Source organism: Schistocerca nitens, chromosome 4 (genome assembly GCF_023898315.1).
Source record: "Schistocerca nitens isolate TAMUIC-IGC-003100 chromosome 4, iqSchNite1.1, whole genome shotgun sequence".
NCBI classification, from domain to species: domain Eukaryota; kingdom Metazoa; phylum Arthropoda; class Insecta; order Orthoptera; family Acrididae; genus Schistocerca; species Schistocerca nitens.
The window spans coordinates 646651813-646670019 of record NC_064617.1 but is presented as its reverse complement, the minus strand read 5'-3'; the positions used below and the strand labels follow the sequence as shown (position 1 = coordinate 646670019).

At 40.7% G+C, this 18207-nt stretch overlaps 1 protein-coding gene across 3 annotated transcripts in view; it reads right to left on the bottom strand.

The window, feature by feature from the left end:
• The window catches only part of LOC126251524 (transmembrane 6 superfamily member 1-like), a 224976-nt gene that overhangs the window by 150960 nt on the left and 55809 nt on the right, over window positions 1-18207 (bottom strand). For all 3 annotated transcript variants that reach the window (XM_049952013.1, XM_049952010.1, XM_049952012.1), the window contains exon 2: window positions 4029-4227. In XM_049952013.1, coding sequence (XP_049807970.1) covers window positions 4029-4227 — 199 coding nt within the window. The remainder of the gene's footprint in view (window positions 1-4028; window positions 4228-18207) is intronic.

Genomic DNA, 18207 nt, shown 5'->3' with positions numbered 1-18207 from the left:
GCATATAAGATAATCAACAGAAGAAAGTTATCTACGTGTGTCCCCCTTGATAATACGCCTCCCCCACGTGGCAGAGGCCAATCTTTCCAAAACAACAGACAGAGTACACGGCTGAGCACCAGATTCCACACCGTCCTTCACCATCCCATACCACAGCTTCAAGTGACGTCCTTCACCCGGTAACAACACAGGATCAGCAAGTTTATCCTCTCTGCTGGTATTACTCCGTTTACGGTAATACAGCCAGGAATTGCCACTCACCCTGTGCAATGCACCCAAACACGCACTGCGGGCCGCTATAGGCACACCGGTCCGCACTGTGATGTCAAGTCACCTAACAGATCACAGGCTAGTACTTCCGAATTATTCTCTCGGACGTTTGTATATCCAGGATATAGCTTCTCAGAAATGGTTTTTAGTGGACACTGGTGCTGATGTGAGCGTCATTCCATGTTCAATGGTCACTTCTACAATCAAGCATTCGCCTCACCAAATCAGAGCAGCCAACAATTCCTCATTAAAGGTTTATGGTGTAACGCAACTTCACATTTAATTCGATGATACACATAATTATGAATGGACATTTTCGGTAGTAGAAATTGATGAGCCAGTATTAGGATTGGACTTCTTAACTGCTCATAACTTTTCTTTGGACTTAATTACACCTGCCCTCTGCTCAGTGGATTTTAAACAAAAATTTTCGGCAAGATTTTCCCCATCCACACCGACAGAATGCAGCTCGAATACGTCCTGTCAACAAGACAAAGAGACATTTTCTATTCTGTCTGAAGAGGTCAAAGCTGCCGTAGTGAACTTAGTTATGCAACGCCTCTTGAAATCGACCAACTGTCCGAAGACAATGCAAGGCTACTTCAACGTTGTGTTGCCCTGACTGATGAATTGCACGGGTTTAGAGAGGAGATCAAGATTAAAAGTAATAACACACACGAAACTACAGGGGACCTGCATACCGCACCGCTGTTTATAAGCAGCCACAGCAGCACCTGCCACCACCCGGACAGCGAAGACGGCAACCCGCCCAGCAACCCCCCACCCTGCGCTTCACCGTCCGCCTTTCATCAAAACACAGAGGCGACAGCTGTTACAGGTGACACCGCGCATGCGCGCACAACGATTCCTTCGTGCAGTAACACCACAGTCAATGGAACCCCGCCGGCTGTTGCACAGCGCAGCTGCGCGGACAACACTGCAGCTTTCACTGAACTACCATTCAATGATAATGTGTTTCAGGTTAGTTCCCTTTCATACTTACCGCGCACCGACGATAACGTCGCTCCTTCCTGCGTCCCTCCACGTATTTCGGCCACACCTATTCACAAAATCAAGGCCATTACTACGGGCATCTGTCACAGGCTTAACACAACTGAGGGTTCGCCTGTCCATTCTCGCCCCCGACGCCTCAATGCAAAAAAACTTACCACTGCCAAAGAATGTATTAATGAACTTTTACGCTTGGGTATAGTCCGCCCCTCGGACAGTGCGTGGTCTTCCCCAATACATGTCGTTCCCAAAAAGGACAATTCCTTTCGACTCTGTGGAGACTATAGGCGTTTGCACGCCAGAACAATACTTGATAACTACCCTGTCCCACACCTCCACGATTTTTCACAATCCATGTTCAGTGCCAATTTTTTCTCTGTGTTAGACTGCAAAAAGGCATACCATCAGATTCCGATGCACCCAGAAGATATCCCAAAACCGCTATCATCACCCCATTTGGACTATATGAATATTTGTTTATGCCTTATGGATTGAAGAATGCCGCTCAGACCTGGCAAAGATTCATTGACACTTAATTTTTGCTATGCCTACCTAGACGACATTATTATTTTCTCCACAACTGCAGAGGAACACAAACAACACCTCCAACAGGTTTTTGATAGATTGGCACAACATGGAGTTGAGATTAATCATGACAAATCCCAACTAGAGAAGCAAGATGTTATTTTCCTGGGACATTTGGTCAATAATGAGGGCATTCATCCCACCTCAGATAGAGTACAACAAATACTTGACCTTCCTCTCCCTCAAACCTATAAAGAGTTACGTAGATACCTCAGAATAGTAAATTTTTTTAGACTCCACATTCCACATGCGGCATCTATTCAAGCCCCTCTCACTGAGGCCTTAAAGGGAAAGAATACCACAGGTGACAGACACATAGAATGGGATCAAACCATGCAGCGAGCCTTCAACTCGCTTAAGTAGGCCTTGGCAAACGCTATTACCCTGTCTCACCCTCACCCTGACGCCTTCCTGATAATAACCACAGATGCTAGCGATAATGCCATTGGCGCAGTTTTGCAACAGGCCCTACCAACAGGTACTACACCCCTGCGTTTCTTTTCAAAAAAGCTCACCAATACGCAGAGAAAGTGGTCCGCATTTGATCGTGAACTTTACGCCATTTATGAGGCCGTAAAGTACTTTCGTACAGATATTGAAGCCCGACTTGTGACAGTTTACACAGATCACAAGCCCCTGGTCGAGGCTCTCCGCAAACCAGCATTAGATGTACTACCCAGAAGGTTCCGCCATATAGATTTGGTATTACAATATGTTTCAGACTTTCAATATATCTGGGGTAATGACAATGTTGCAGCAGACTACCTGTCATGCCTGTCCTCCCTGAAGACAGCTATTGATCCTCACCGCTTACACGAGCTCCAGCTATCCGACCCAGAGATACAGCACCTTCTCTCTGACTCTGATACTTCCTTACAAATTGCTCTACTTCCCTTCCCTAATGATGATGGCTCTTTGTATTGTGACATTAACACAGGTCATCCTCGTCCTATAATCCCTAAGGCTCTGAGGAAAGACGTTTTCGACACAATCCACAATTTCGCTCACCCGAGCATTCGCGCGACTACGCGCCTCATTACAGAGAGATACATTTGGCCTAATGTAGAACTGCCAGAAAATATTAATATCTTTGCTTTTTTGTACTTCGTTTTACTTACTTTGGTTGTTGACTAGTTGGTGTGAGACATTCGTCATGACTGTTACCGTTATTGTCGAAAACTATTTCTTTGTGGTTTGATTTATATTGTGCCAATAAAAATATTACATAGTGAAAGTAAATGGTGTTTTCTGTGTTATAAGTATAACACACGCCAGAAGTATGACAATGTTGATATGTCACAGTATCTTAATGCTGGCACCCGCTGGAAACCTGGGAGCTTTTGCAAATGAATGCTTCATTTGTTTCTAACCAAGCAAGTTGTCTACATGATAAACATAAATGAAGAAGCAACTGAAAAAGAAATGCTCTAAATATTAACAATATTAATACATTCATTCATTTTCAATGGACACCATAGTGATATTTAATAATGTGTAATTATCCGTCATGTAGCCATATTTACAAAAATTTCACATGTACGTATCCTGTAAACTGAGTCATTCCACATCATTTGATAAAAATCTTGCGAATGATGCACAGAACACATGCCAGTTACTGCAGAAAACATTGAATTTGGTGATGCCATAGAGATTCTAACAACCCCAGGTGTTTACTATAACTTAAAACATTACCTGCTGGTTGCCTGTATCTTGCCTTGCTTTGCTAATCAACTATGACTGACCAAAATGTAAAATCTGGCCTTTAGGATTCACAATTTTTATATGTGACACTAAATTTTGTGCACTTAATAACTTGTCCAGAACAAAACTTTCACTCTGCAAATTAGTGTATGTTGTGATGAAACTGCTTGACATACAAAAATCATCTCTATGAACTTACTTTAATCTGATTCAAACAGTTTTGAGAAACATGATGGCTTTTTGAATCTGCTATAAGGACAGGTGCAATTATCCAATCATTTTCTGTCATATTTACTTTGGAGTTCATATCCCACACCCTCATCTCCAGCACTCCCTTCCAGACATATGTAACACTAAGTCTGTCTCACTCTCCAATTAAAAAAGCATGTATTTCCACTGGATAGTATTGAAATAGTTCTTCAAAAATAACAAACAAAAAAAACAATTAATTATAAACTTACAATAGTACATTTTATTCTTGATCTTACTCCTGGTGATGAGGTACATTACAATCACAATGGAACACATTATGACAGCTGCTACAACCAACATTACTGCAGACTCAGATGACTGTAATATATTGTTGAAAGCATATGTTATTGGTCCAGCAAAGAGGCACAATCCTGCCACTGTTACAGTGGGACTCCATACTGTATGTACCTGCAAGATAATTGGTTATAACTACAGAGAATAAAACAACTCACAAAAATGCTTTCTAAGAACCATTTTAGATATTGAGAATTAAGGATTTTACTTGTGAGATGTGTATAGTATATTTCTCAGGAATCTCGAAAAGATATGAGGCTTTGAATTCCCAAACTGAACATTCTTTGTTACTATAAAGATGGGTAATGAAAGAATTATGCACTAACAGAAGAAGACATCATCTGCTTCAGCCTAAGGAATCATCTATATGAAAGCTTTACATTTAAGGGTTCCAATGTCCACCTTTTCTTGTTTTTAGATTAAATCAGATATACTTTTTGTTCCATAGATCCACTGTGAGGAGATCATCCAGGATGTAGAACACATCATACAAAAACAATAAATAATATATATTTACAAAAAATATACGTGTGCTAATGTCTCTTCCATAGACCTTAATTAAAATGGTCCTTATGCATGTGAAATAAGTCAAATAATATTAAATATATTTTCCCCTTTGGGTGCCTCCCCAGGTGGCAGATAGTGGAAAGCTCCCAGACGTGGTTGCTAACGGGGAAATGAAATACCCAGGGTGGTCCAAATACCAACTAAGGCCATTAGTGTCTGTTTTGGCATCCAGCAGCTAGTGGTCAGCATCTGGTTACCAAGGTGGTGCAGCTGCTACAATGTGTCTTGATCTCAGCAAACAAGTCTTTAACATTTTTCATCTCCAAAAGAGATCACCACAATGTCCACCCCTGGTAGCTGAGTGGTCAGCATGACAGAATGTCATACCTAAGGACCTGGGTTCGATTCCTGGCTGGATTGGAGATTTTCTCCACTCAGGGACTGGGTGTTGTGTTGTCCTTATCGTCATCATTTCACCCCCATCGATATGCAAGTTGCCGAAGTGGCATCAACTCGAAAGACTTGCACCAGGCAAATGGTCTATCCAACGGGAGGCCCTAGCCACATGGCATTTACATTTTATTTATAACCACAATCACATTCAACTTGAAAATATCATGATGAAACAACTGGAAGGATATCCACAACCCAGACACCAGTATATATGCCGGACTTTCCTGGTCATCAGATTCTGGGTGACCAGGATCATCATCAGAAGGAGAAGAATCAGAGCTTCTTGAAACCTCTTCACAAACACTATATTGGCACATACAACACAAGTGCACCACTCAAGATAGGCACACTCAAACAACTTACAGATGTTCTGGAAAAATTTTGCATCAAAATCCTCATATTACAAGAGACGTATTTCACAGACGAAAACAACTTCAACACAGAAAACTAGAGGACATACAAAGGAAAACTTGCTGTCAGAAGAGGAACACTGAAAACGTTTGGCACAGGATTTGCGATTCACAAATCAGTCATAGACAACATCCTACATTTCACTTCAGTACCAGAAAGAGTCTCTACAATAACCTTCAAATCAGGAAACAAAAGATACACAATCAAAATATCCACGGGTGTACTGCCGGTCCACAGTGTCCAACGGGCACAATATTTCGGCGATCATACATGTCGCCATCATCAGGTGAACTGACGGACTGAGTTCCTGTGAACGTGCCGGCACGGAGATCCGTACACTATGGCTGCTCAGGGGGAACTGGGTTCGGTCGCGGCGGCGGCCGATTTAAATACCCTCCGCCCGCGGCGTGCTCACTCCGCCGTCCGCGCCACGGTCGCGCGGTGGAACAGATTGCGACGGCGTCTGAAATGATGTCGGTGTGATGGCTCTGTCCGCCGTGGTCATCACAACTATACATTTGCTCGATTTACTCTTGATTAACCTAATCGCTGGTTCCCAAGCCTTGCTAAGATTATAGCCACAGTCACAGTTTATGAGGTCGTCATTGGTGCGAATTTCGATGGCCTCTCTAACAACGCTGTCCCAGTATCTCGACGTCTGTACCAGAATCCTCGTGTGTTCATACTCCATAGCGTGATTTTCCGACAAACAATGTTCAGCGACCGCCGACTTGCTTGGATACATCAGTCGAGTGTGCCTCTGATGTTCACGGCATCGATCCTCGACGGTACGCATCGTCTGACCAATATACGACTTGCCACATTGACACGGAATCTGGTACACACCGGCCTTACTCAAACCGAGGTCATCTTTGGCGCTCCCCACCAGTGCACGAGTTTTATTCGGAGGGCAAAACACAGTTCCGACCCGGTGTTTCTTCAAAATGCGGGTGATTTTCCCCGAGAGTGTGCCTGTATATGGGATAAACGCAGTGCCTACCTCCTCCCTCGTGATTTCATCCATCTCCACAGGTTGTGCTGTAGTGGGTGGGCGGAGAGCACGTTGAATCTGCCACTCTGAGTACCCATTTTTTCGAAATACAGTTCTCAGATGTTCCAATTCCTGGGGTAGACTCTCTGCGTCAGAGATAGTGTGCGCCCTATGTACTAGAGTTTTAAGCACCCCATTCCTCTGTGAAGGGTGGTGGCAGCTGTCTGCGTGCAAATACAGATCAGTGTGCGTTGTCTTCCGATACACCCCATGGCCTAGGGTGCCGTCAGGCCTTCTCTTGACCCTCCGTTTCAGTCTCCATAGTGAATTTGATGTTGGGGTGTATGGAGTTTAGATGTGTAAGGAAGTCAAGGAGTTTATCCATACCATGTGGCCAGATGACGAACGTGTCGTCCACGTAACGGAAAAAGCAAGTAGGTTTCCATTCGGATGACGACAGGGCTTCCTCCTCGAAGTTCTCCATGTACAAATTCGCCACCACCGGTGAGAGTGGGCTACCCATGGTGACTCCCTCCGTTTGTTTGTAGTATTCTCCATTAAAAAGAAAATACGTGGAAGTCAAGACATGCCTAAAAAGTTCAGTGGTCTTCTCGTCAAACTTCTGACTAATCAATTCTAGTGACTCTCGCAGTGGTACCCTCGTGAACAAGGAAACGACGTCAAAACTCACCATGATATCTGACTCACCCAACGTGAAGCTATCAAGGCGTTTAACAAAATCCATGGAATTATGGATGTGATGAGGGCATTTACCCACATAAGGACTTAATATTCCCATCAGGTATTTGGCCAACAAATATGTAGGTGCCCTGATGTTGCTGACAATGGGGCGTAATGGTACCCCCTCTTTGTGAACCTTCGGGAGTCCGTATAGTCTAGGCGGTACCGGACCTTGGGGTAACAATTTCTTAGCGTCACCCTCCGGTAAATCTGCATCCTTGAGAAGCGACCTCGTCTTGTTGTCCACCTTCTTTGTAGGGTCAACGCTGATCTTCCGGTAGGAATCGTCATTTAGCAGGCTGTGCATCTTATCAGTGTAGTCCTTATGGGAGACAACAACTGTAGCACTGCCTTTGTCAGCCGGTAAGACAACAATTTCAGAGCGCTCCCTCAGATCACGAATGGCCGCCCTCTCTTTACTAGTGATATTTGACTTCATTGGCTTGGATTTCGTCAACGCACGACAAGTTTCACGACATATTTCCTCAGCTGATTCAGGCGGAAGTCGAGCAGCAACCTGTTCAACAGCACTAACAATTTCTGCGACCGGAGTGAACTTGGGGGTGGGGGCGAAGTTGAGACCTTTCTGCAAAACCGAGACGACCCCATAAACCGTGACTGTGGCTATAATCTTAGCAAGGCTTGGGAACCAGCGATTGGGTTAATCAAGAGTAAATCGAGCAAATGTATAGTTGTGATGACCACGGCGGACAGAGCCATCACACAGACGCCGTCGCAATCTGTTCCACCATGCGACCGTGGCGTGGGGTGTGGACGGCGGAGTGAGCGCGCCGTGGGCGGAGGGTATTTAAATCGGCCGCCGCCGCGACCGAACCCAGTTCCCCCTGAGCAGCCATAGTGTACGGATCTCCGTGCCAGCACGTTCACAGGAGCTCAGTCCGTCAGTTCACCTGATGATGGCGATATGTATGATTGCCGAAATATTGTGCCCGTTGGACACTGTGGACCGGCAGTACACCCGTGGATATTTTGATTATCAAATACGCCGGGAGAAACTCAAGAATCACAAATGATACACAATATCAATGCACATGCACTGACAAACGATAACAACGGAGAGAAACCACAAGAAGTCAAAGACTTTTGGGAGGACATGGAAGAAATAGCACATAAAATATGACAAAGACATCTTAAAATTGTATTAGAAGACTTCAATGCATAACTAGGAAAGGAGAAGAAGTACAAGCAAATCACACGTCCATACACAGCACACAAATGCACCAACAAGAATGGGAACATTTCATACTTTACAGTCAAAGTTTTAGTTTAAAAATTATGTCAATGCAATTTCAAAAGCCAAAACAAAAACTCACAGCATGGAAAATGCCCAAAAATGTATGAAGTTCATGAATTATGTTTGAGATTTCTGTAAATTCCTTTCTCTAGGAAATTTTTATACAGGGTGTTACAAAAAGGTACGGCCAAACTTTCAGGAAACATTCCTCACACACAAATAAAGAAAAGATGTTATGTGGACATGTGTCCGGACATGCTTAATTTCCATGTTAGAGCTCATTTTAGTTTCGTCTGTATGTACTGTACTTCCTCGATTCACCGCCAGTTGGCCCAATTGAAGGAAGGTAATGTTGACTTCGGTGTTTGTGTTGACATGCGACTCATTGCTCTACAGTGCTAGCATCAAGCACATCAGTACGTAGCATCAACAGGTTAGTGTTCATCACGAACGTGGTTTTGCAGTCAGTGCAACGTTTACAAATGCGGAGTTGGCAGATGCCCATTTGATGTATGGATTAGCACGGGGCAATAGCCGTGGCGCGGTACATTTGTACCGAGACAGATTTCCAGAACGAAGGTGTCCCAACAGGAAGACGTTTGAAGCAATTGATCGGCGTCTTAGGGAGCACGGAACATTCCAGCCTATGACTCGTGACTGGGGAAGACCTAGAATGACGAGGACACCTGCAATAGATGAGGCAATTCTTCATGCAGTTGACGATAACCCTAATGTCAGCGTCACAGAAGCTGCTGCTGTAAAAGGTAATGTTGACCACGTCACTGTATGGAGAGTGCTATGGGAGAACCAGTTGTTTCCGTACCATGTACAGCGTGTGCAGGCACTATCAGCAGCTGATTGGCCTCCACGGGTACACTTCCGTGAATGGTTCATCCAACAATGTGTCAATCCTCATTTCAGTGCAAATGTTCTCTTTACGGATGAGGCTTCATTCCAACGTGATCAAATTGTAAATTTTCACAATCAACATGTGTGGGCTGACGAGAATCCGCACGCAATTGTGCAATCACGTCATCAACACAGATTTTCTGTGAACGTTCGGGCAGGCATTGTTGGTGATGTCTTGATTGGGCCCCATGTTCTTCCACCTACGCTCAATGGAGCACATTATCATGATTTCATACGGGATACTCTACCTGTGCTGCTAGAACATGTGCCTTTACAAGTATGACACAGCTTGTGGTTCATGCATGATGGAGCTCCTGCACATTTCAGTCGAAGTGTTCGTATGCTTCTCAACAACAGATTCGGTGACCGATGGATTGGTAGAGGCAGACCAATTCCATGGTCTCCACGCTCTCCTGACCTCAACCCTCTTGACTTTCATTTATGGGGGCATTTGAAAGCTCTTGTCTACGCAACCCCAGTACCAAATGTAGATACTCTTCGTGCTCGTATTGTGGACGGCTCTAATACAGTATGCCATTCTCCAGGGCTGTATCAGCGCATCAGGGATTCCATGTGACGGAGGGTGGATGCATGTATCCTCACTAACGGAGGACATTTTGAACATTTCCTGTAACGAAGTGTTTGAAGTCACACTGGTACGTTCTGTTGCTGTGTGTTTCCATTCCATGATTAATGTGATTTGAAGAGAAGTAATAAAATGAGCTCTAACATGGAAAGTAAGCGTTTCCGGACACATGTCCACATAACATATTTTCTTTCTTTGTGTGTGAGGAATGTTTCCTGAAAGTTTGGCCATACCTTTTCATAACACCCTGTATTTTGAGAATCCTAAGTGTTATAAATCATGGGTGAATCCAGGCAAACCATCAATATCCAATGCAAGACCAAATTGCTTTGGAAAGAAGACAGTGCTCTGTGTTTGGTGGGATTAGAAGGGTGTGATCTATTACGAGGCACTAAAACCTGGTGAAACCATTAACAATGATCGCTACCAACAGCAAATGGTCGATTTAAATCGAGCATTGTGTGAAAAATGACCGGAATGTGGAAAAGACAACACAAAAAGTCACATTTCTCCATGATAAGGCCCTATCACAAACAGAAAAATGGATCAAGGCATTCAATTGGGAAATACTAGAGCATGTAGCTTATTCTCCAGACTTGGCTACATCTGATTGTCATCTATTCGCTGACTGGTTCACTTCACAAAAAGAACTGTTTCCTCCACCCACCCCCCCTCCCCCCACCCTCCTGCCTGTGGCAGCATTCATAGCCTGTCAGATTGGTGGCAGAATGTATAAATAGCAACGATTGTTATTTTGAATAAAATATTGTTTATCAGTTTCAAACAACAGACATGTAATTATTGCAACCAATTCCAGTTTCATACTTCTACATCTGGCACATTTGTGCTGCAGTCAGAGAGTCTGTCACTACAAGCACAAAATCACATAAAGCCCAACAAATACTTCAAACAGAAATTACAAAATACATGCAGAAACTTAATCTAGTACATGTTAAATAAACAGATAATTGATTTACAAAATCAAAAACTTATTTAATGGTATCTTATACTAAATCCATGCAATTATATAGTACTTTTGCTCATTCATAATCAATGCTGAGAATACAGAAATTTTAAATCAAGCATGATATTCATGAGGAGCTCCCAAACTAAAACTTAAAACTTTTTCTACCCTCTCAACACTCACCAGTCAACATTAACGTAACACTGTGCTACTCCATGTGCATCTTTTCAGGAGGGCATTTGCTCCTGACTTCATTTTTACGGATGACAATGTATGACCATATTGAACAGCACAGGAGGAGGAGCTCTTGGAATAAGAGGATATTTGGCAAATGGACTGGCCTGCCTCTTCCCCTGAATTGAATCCCATTGATGTGAGATGCATTGGGGAGATATATTGTATCACATCTACAAGTGTCAATAGCCATCCAGCAGTTGTCAACCATGCTGGCGGAGGAATGGAATGCTCTACCACCAGAACTCTTTACCAACCTTGTGACCATGATGGAAGCACAATGCAGACCATGCAGTGCCACCAATGGTGATCACACACCCTATTAAGAACCACATCCCACAATCTGTAATTTCTAGGGGACTGTCATGAACCTTTCAATAAAAATGCCATTTCTATTTGTCTCATCATGTATTTCTTTCAGTTACCTTCTGTATTATACTGTATCAGTTCTTTCAATGTGTGGTACATATTTCATTGAGTTATGTTACTTGGAAGTGACACACTACGTGAAAGTTATTCTTCCTTGAATTTTGCACACCAGTGTAGGTTTTTGTAGCAAAGAATTGAGGAACAATATGGTGTATTTAAATCATAAATAAAACCATCCTGCTTTGAGAAAAATAGTGTGTTGCATTACTTGTTGAACAACTCTTACAAAATTTCTCTATGCTCTGCCAAAGAGTTTAAGAATATAGTTAACTCCCTCAAAATCAAAAACTCTTGTGTAATTTATAACACTGCAACTAAAGCAGTAAAATTTTATTTTTCTCGTATACACAATGTACTCAGTCACACATGCAGTACTGTAGTGTTTCGAGAATTTCTGCATAATTCTAGAACCACTCAGCCTTCTACCATCTCGAACACATGATATTTTAGATGTGATTGTGGGATCATGGAATCCTACCTACTGCACATCGCATGTTTGTGTGTGCAGATTTGAAATTCAGTTGCGAGAAGAATGTAGACGTGGCGGTCGAACGGCAACAACAAGTACTTGTCGGGCGATCCATTGAAGTTTTAGTGAAAGTGTATGGAAGAACCATGGAACTTCTATGTTATTCTGTGCTAATTGTGTCAGTGACCATTGTTACAATAACGAGAACAGTTGAGAAGGTACTCTTGAGAAAAACTCTTGTCTTAGCCTTGTTGAAGGGAAGACTTGTATTAGAATTCATGTTGAGAATGGACATGGTATTAAGCCAACTTTCTCTTATATGTATATTAGTTTGTTTCTGACATTTGGAGACATGAAAGACTTACGAAACAGTATATGTTTATGTGAAGAGTGAGATTTGTAATATGTCTGAAGTTTAATATATGTCATTAATTGAAGGAAATGAAAATTTGTATGTCTACTTATTTTTATGAGTATAAAGAGTCTTAAGAGATTCCTGTACCTAGCAGCATACTTTGGAGAGGAAGCAAAAGAGAGTTTGCAGCAGCAGGCTAGCCAGCATGGAAGGTCGGCTGAGCATCTCAAGTAAGTCATCTCGTAAAAGAAGTGGAAGCTTGGGTATCTACTTCGCACTTAAATTGTCCTCCAAAGCCATTAGAACATGGCAACCAGTGAAAAAGGACTGAAAAAACAGGAATTCTAAGACCAAAAAACGAGGAAAGAAGCTTTTGTATGTTGCCATAGCAACTAAACCAAATACAACAAAGAATTTACTCCGAGACAACAGAACATGCTCAAGTATTTAAAGGAGCAAAATTTTGGACTGAGAAACAGAGAAGAAGATTCCAGTGTGTTTCTCTAAGAAGAAATATGCCTAGAACACTTCGATTAAGAAGATCCGGTGCGGGGAGTGTAGAGCTCTCACACAAATATCGCGGAGACGCACACGTGGAAACCAACATCCGACACCTCCGGTACCAACTGCTATTCACCGGTGCTGACCTGCCTCCACATCCACTCACTGACACAGCACAGATTCTCCGCCAGATGAGCATAAAACAGAACTTTATTGTTTTAGTACAAAGTGGTACAAACTGTTCAGTGAACTTTATTAGAGTAATTAGCATAATTAAAGTTAGTTAAATGCTTACTAGATCAAAAGCTTACAAGAATATCGATAAAGTATGGCAAACCAAAGAAACTCAAGAACCAGCTATGGCTATGAAAGTTAGTAAGGAAGTGCCTGACTGACCTGAGTTAGTAAAATTAATCAAAACTCAAAATGCGACTCTAAGTGAAAAACTAGAATCAGTAAATTCTCAATTAAATGCCCAAACAACAAATTTAGGATGGTTAAATGCCAAAGTCAACTCACATGGCAAAGAATTTAGTAATTTATGGGGAGGCATGGATGCTTTAAAGACTGAATTTGATGCCTTAAATATTTATTTATTTATTTATTATCATCCCAATGATCACATTTGTGATATAGGATTTGTCAGGTTACATTTTAACAACTATATAATAGGTTTACAAAATTTGTATCTGTGCTGAATTCATATTAATCTATCTTATGTTTAATACAATATACAACTAATAAGTGTTTTATAACATAATTTATTATGCACTGATGTAATTTCATTTGTCACATTAACTTAAACATATATTTTATACAGTTGCGCAGATATATTCACTTATGCTGTAATAGCATTTGTCAAGCATGTGGTTCTTTAGAACAGTTTTAAATTTATCCTCATTTTCCAGCTCTTTGATATGTTTTGGTAGTGCATTAAAAAGTTTGATGCCTTGATTACATACATGTTTCTGGCTTCGGGTCGTTGTTACAGCTTGTATGTGGAGATCTTTACATTGCCGTGTATCGTAATTATGGAAGTCTGTATTGGTTTTCATTTTGTCCTGATTTCTTTTGATCACCAACAGACATTTCAGAATGTATAATGATGGAATTGTTAAAATTTGCAATGCTTTAAAAAGGGGCCTACAATGTGTTTGAGGTGGGCTGTGGGTCATTATCCGAATAGCACGTTTTTGTAATTTGAAAATCTCATTTAGACGACAATTTGTTTTTCCCCAGAATACTATCCCATAGGATGCAATGGACTGAAAATAGCCAAAATATACTAATCTGGTACAGTCATTACTACAAACTCTTGAAATTATTCTAAGCACAAAACATGCTGAATTTAGTTTTAGTGCTATGTTCACCACATGGTCCTTCCAATTTATCTTCTCATCAATCTGCATACCCAGGAATTTTGCACACTGTACTCTTTCAAGTTGTTTGCCCTCCATGGTGGGATTTAGGTCGTCCTGTTCACTTATTTTTCCATACTGCACATAATTAGTTTTTTTTTTGCATTCAGTGTTAGCTTGTTAGCACTAAACCATTTTTGTATATCTTGTAGGACATGGTCCACAGTACTGTGCAATGACTGCTTCACATCACTAACTATTAAACTAGTAACATCAGCAAATAACATGATTCTAGCTTTTCTCTCTGACACCTGAATATCATTAATGTAAATGAGGAACAGCAAGGGGCCTAATACACTTCCTTGGGGTACTCGTAAAGTAGAAGATCTGAAATTAGATTTAAACAATGAATTGACTAGTTCCTTGACTATTCATGTATCAAATGTTTACTGACTTCAGCCAGAAACAGAATATAATTTTCAGAATTTGACAAAAAGGTTAGAAGTGAATATTGAAGACAAATGTAATAGTGTAGAATCAGAACTTAATGAAAAGTTAGGATCCTTTGAAAATGTGTGCAATGTTAAATTTAATGCTGTAAAGCAAGGGTTGAGTACTTTGACAGAGAGTGTCGATAAGCAGATAATATAATGGCAATAATTCAGTTGCAAATTACAGGTGTTAATACACGAGTAGATAATGTGGAAAGGAACTTCAAAGAGAAATTAGCGAACTCTGATATAAATATAAGTAGTTTGGAGGTACAGGTTGAAGAAATTATAGGTCGAAAAGTCACCGAGAGAGTGATATACGGAAACGTATCTCCTATTCTATCTTCTGAACTTGATGATACCGGGAAAGGTATAGATGACCTGTGGAAAGAATTCAAGCTTACTCAAGACAAAGTAGAAAAAAGGGTATCTTCACCTAATGTTGTGTTAACTAGTGAAATGGTGACTGATTTGCAGTGGGGAGACTTTCAAAAGAAATTTAAAGAGAAATACTGGTCTGCCAGTGCACAAGAAAAGTTAATATCAGATCTGTGGGACCCGGGCAGAGTCATATATCCCCCAGGGATGTTAACATTCTGAGTTAACAGGTGGAGTGACCACCGTCGGATACCAGGTTGTTTCCAGTGTTTCTTCCAAAATAGTTTTTCTGTTCTAGTTTCCTTTAAAATCTGAAACTATTCTGTCATCTATTCCTAACATCTTAAACTATCCCATAATCACAGTGCTTAGAAAATTGGATATGACTACAAGATAAAGAAAACTTAGGAGAATCACCGAATAAGAAAGAAAGTGATATTGACATAAAATAAAATGAACAGAGTATTATATTCATGGATAATACAATATGAGGTGAATAATTAAACAACTGTGATACCATAGTGTATAAATTTTCTATTTTGTATAGAGTATTTTATGCCTTTTATGAAATGTGATGTAAATGGGAAGGTTTGTATAGATTTTAAAAGGGGTGGGTACTGTAAATAAAAGCATGGTTTACAAGAGCAAATAAATCATGGCTAACACAAAACACACATCACACCTTTCAGACAGCCCTCGCAAACAAGTGTGCCTGATTCTTCACCATTTGCCACTTCCATAGGATTGCTAAGATTTCCTTCGGAGACTTCAAGTGTAAAGGTGAGAATGTCCATTCTGTAGGAGACAATTTAACAACAAACCACCTCAGGTGCCTCACTCAAATACCTGAGGGGTAGGGACCCTGGGGAAGGGGGAGTGGGGGAGGTGGGTAGGGGGGTGGAAAGGGTTTCCTGTCTTTTGGGCTATCTTCTTAGACCTTAGCAACCATATCTATTTTTTTTCCTTTCTTACTTCTCATTTGAGGACCTATCTATTTTTTTACTCTTTCCATATTCACGAACTTCTATCGCTGGAGTCCTAACTTGTTTCTGTGGTTTCTAATAACCTACATCTTATCTTTAGATAAGAAGGCCAAAGAATCAGACTAGCATACACACAAAAATACATTTAGACACAAACATTGAAATTACAGACTAAAATGACTGTCATGATGTGATAGGGCAGGTGTACCTAAATGGAGATAGGATGACCTGTGGCCTAAAAAATAGAAATGTTTTATAAAGGGGCATACCTACCATAATGAAAAGAGGAAGTGCTCTCATTAGGTCAACACACATACAAGGTATAGGTACTGATACTAGGAGAAGGGGACAGTATGAAAATTTTATAGGGATTATTTTGGAAAGTTTGAATTTCATGCACAACTAGCATTGTTACGTTTCATGTAAGTTTATGAGTGTCAAAAAGACCACTTTCATTTTGCCCAGAGTACCTCCAAACTACAAAAAATAGTAAAAGTAGCATATACTAAGGAAAAGCAGTAAAAAAAAAGGAAATGAGAACAGAATACAGATTACTCATGTGTCATGAACACCTGAAGTTTACTATTGAAAATAAGGAAAGAGTCCTTACTATTAATAAATACTAGGGAAGCTGACTGAACCACAAATAAATGGTCATGTGTGGATATCTAAATAAAGTAAGAACAGAACAAAGAAATGCTCAGGTAAAGATTGTTCTACAGAGAAAAAAAAAAAAGATTGTTGTTGAAGTGAAAGATGTATGTGTAAACATGTATAAGAAAACTATATTGTTATGATATGAAATGTTGTTATGAGTGATATTATTTACATAATGACTGTGTATAAAATATTGCGTGTCCGATCTTGGGGGGGGGGGGGGGGGGATATGCAGTGTTTCAAGAATTCCTGCGTAAATTCTAGAACCACTCAGCCTTCTACCGTCTCGAACACACGATATTTTTGATGTGAGTGGGGGATCACTGGGATCATAGAATCCTACCTACTGCATGTCACATGTTTGTGTGTGCAGGTTTGAAATTCAGTTGCGAGAAGAATGTAGACTTGGCAGTCGAACAACAACGACAAATACTTGTCCGGCAATCCATGGAAGTTTTAGTGAAAGTGTATGGAAGAACCATGGAGCTTCTATGTTATTCTGTGCTAACTGTGTCAATGACCATAGTTATAATAACAAGAACAGTTGAGAAGGTACTCTTGAGAAAAACTCTTGTCTTAGCCTTGTTGAAGGGAAGACTTGTATTGAGATTCATGTTGAGAATGAACATGGTGTTAAGCCAACTTTCTCTTATATGTATATTAGTTTGTTTCTGACATTTGGAGACATGAAAGACTTACGAAACAGTATACGTTTATGTGAAGAGTGAGATTTGTAATATGTCTGAAGTTTAATATATGTCATTAATTGAAGGAAATGAAAATTTGTATGTCTACTTATTTTTATGAGTATAAAGAGTCTTAAGAGATTCCTGTACCTAGCAGCATACTTCGGAGAAGAAGTGAAAGAGAGTTTGCAGCAGCAGGCTAGCCAGTAAGGAAGGTCAGCCGAGCATCTCAAGTAAATCATCTCGTAAAAGAAGTGGAAGCTTGGGTATCTACTTCACACTTAAATCGTTGTCCAAAGCCGTTAGAGTACAACATGATCATGGTGGATATTTCCACATGGATCAAGACATATGAATGTGATCCCTTTACAAGAAAGGCAATAAGACAGATATTAATGAATACCAATCAGTCTCACTAATTGTCTCCTCCTCAAAGGTACTGGAAAAGATTATGCAAAAACCATAACATGGCAGTTTCAAAACATGTTACTTGGTCTCAATTTGAATTTCCACAGAACACGCTATTTTTCCACTCATGATCAGATCATACAAAATTCAAATGAGAAAATAATACCTACTCGTATTTTTTGCAACTTGTATAAAGCATTCAATTGTGCATTTCACACTATTGTCCTAGATATGCTCAGATATTATCATGCCAGTATCAGAAATCTTGCTAGTAACTGATTTTCATCCTACCTAACTAAAAGGACGCAGGCAGATGCATTGAGAAACA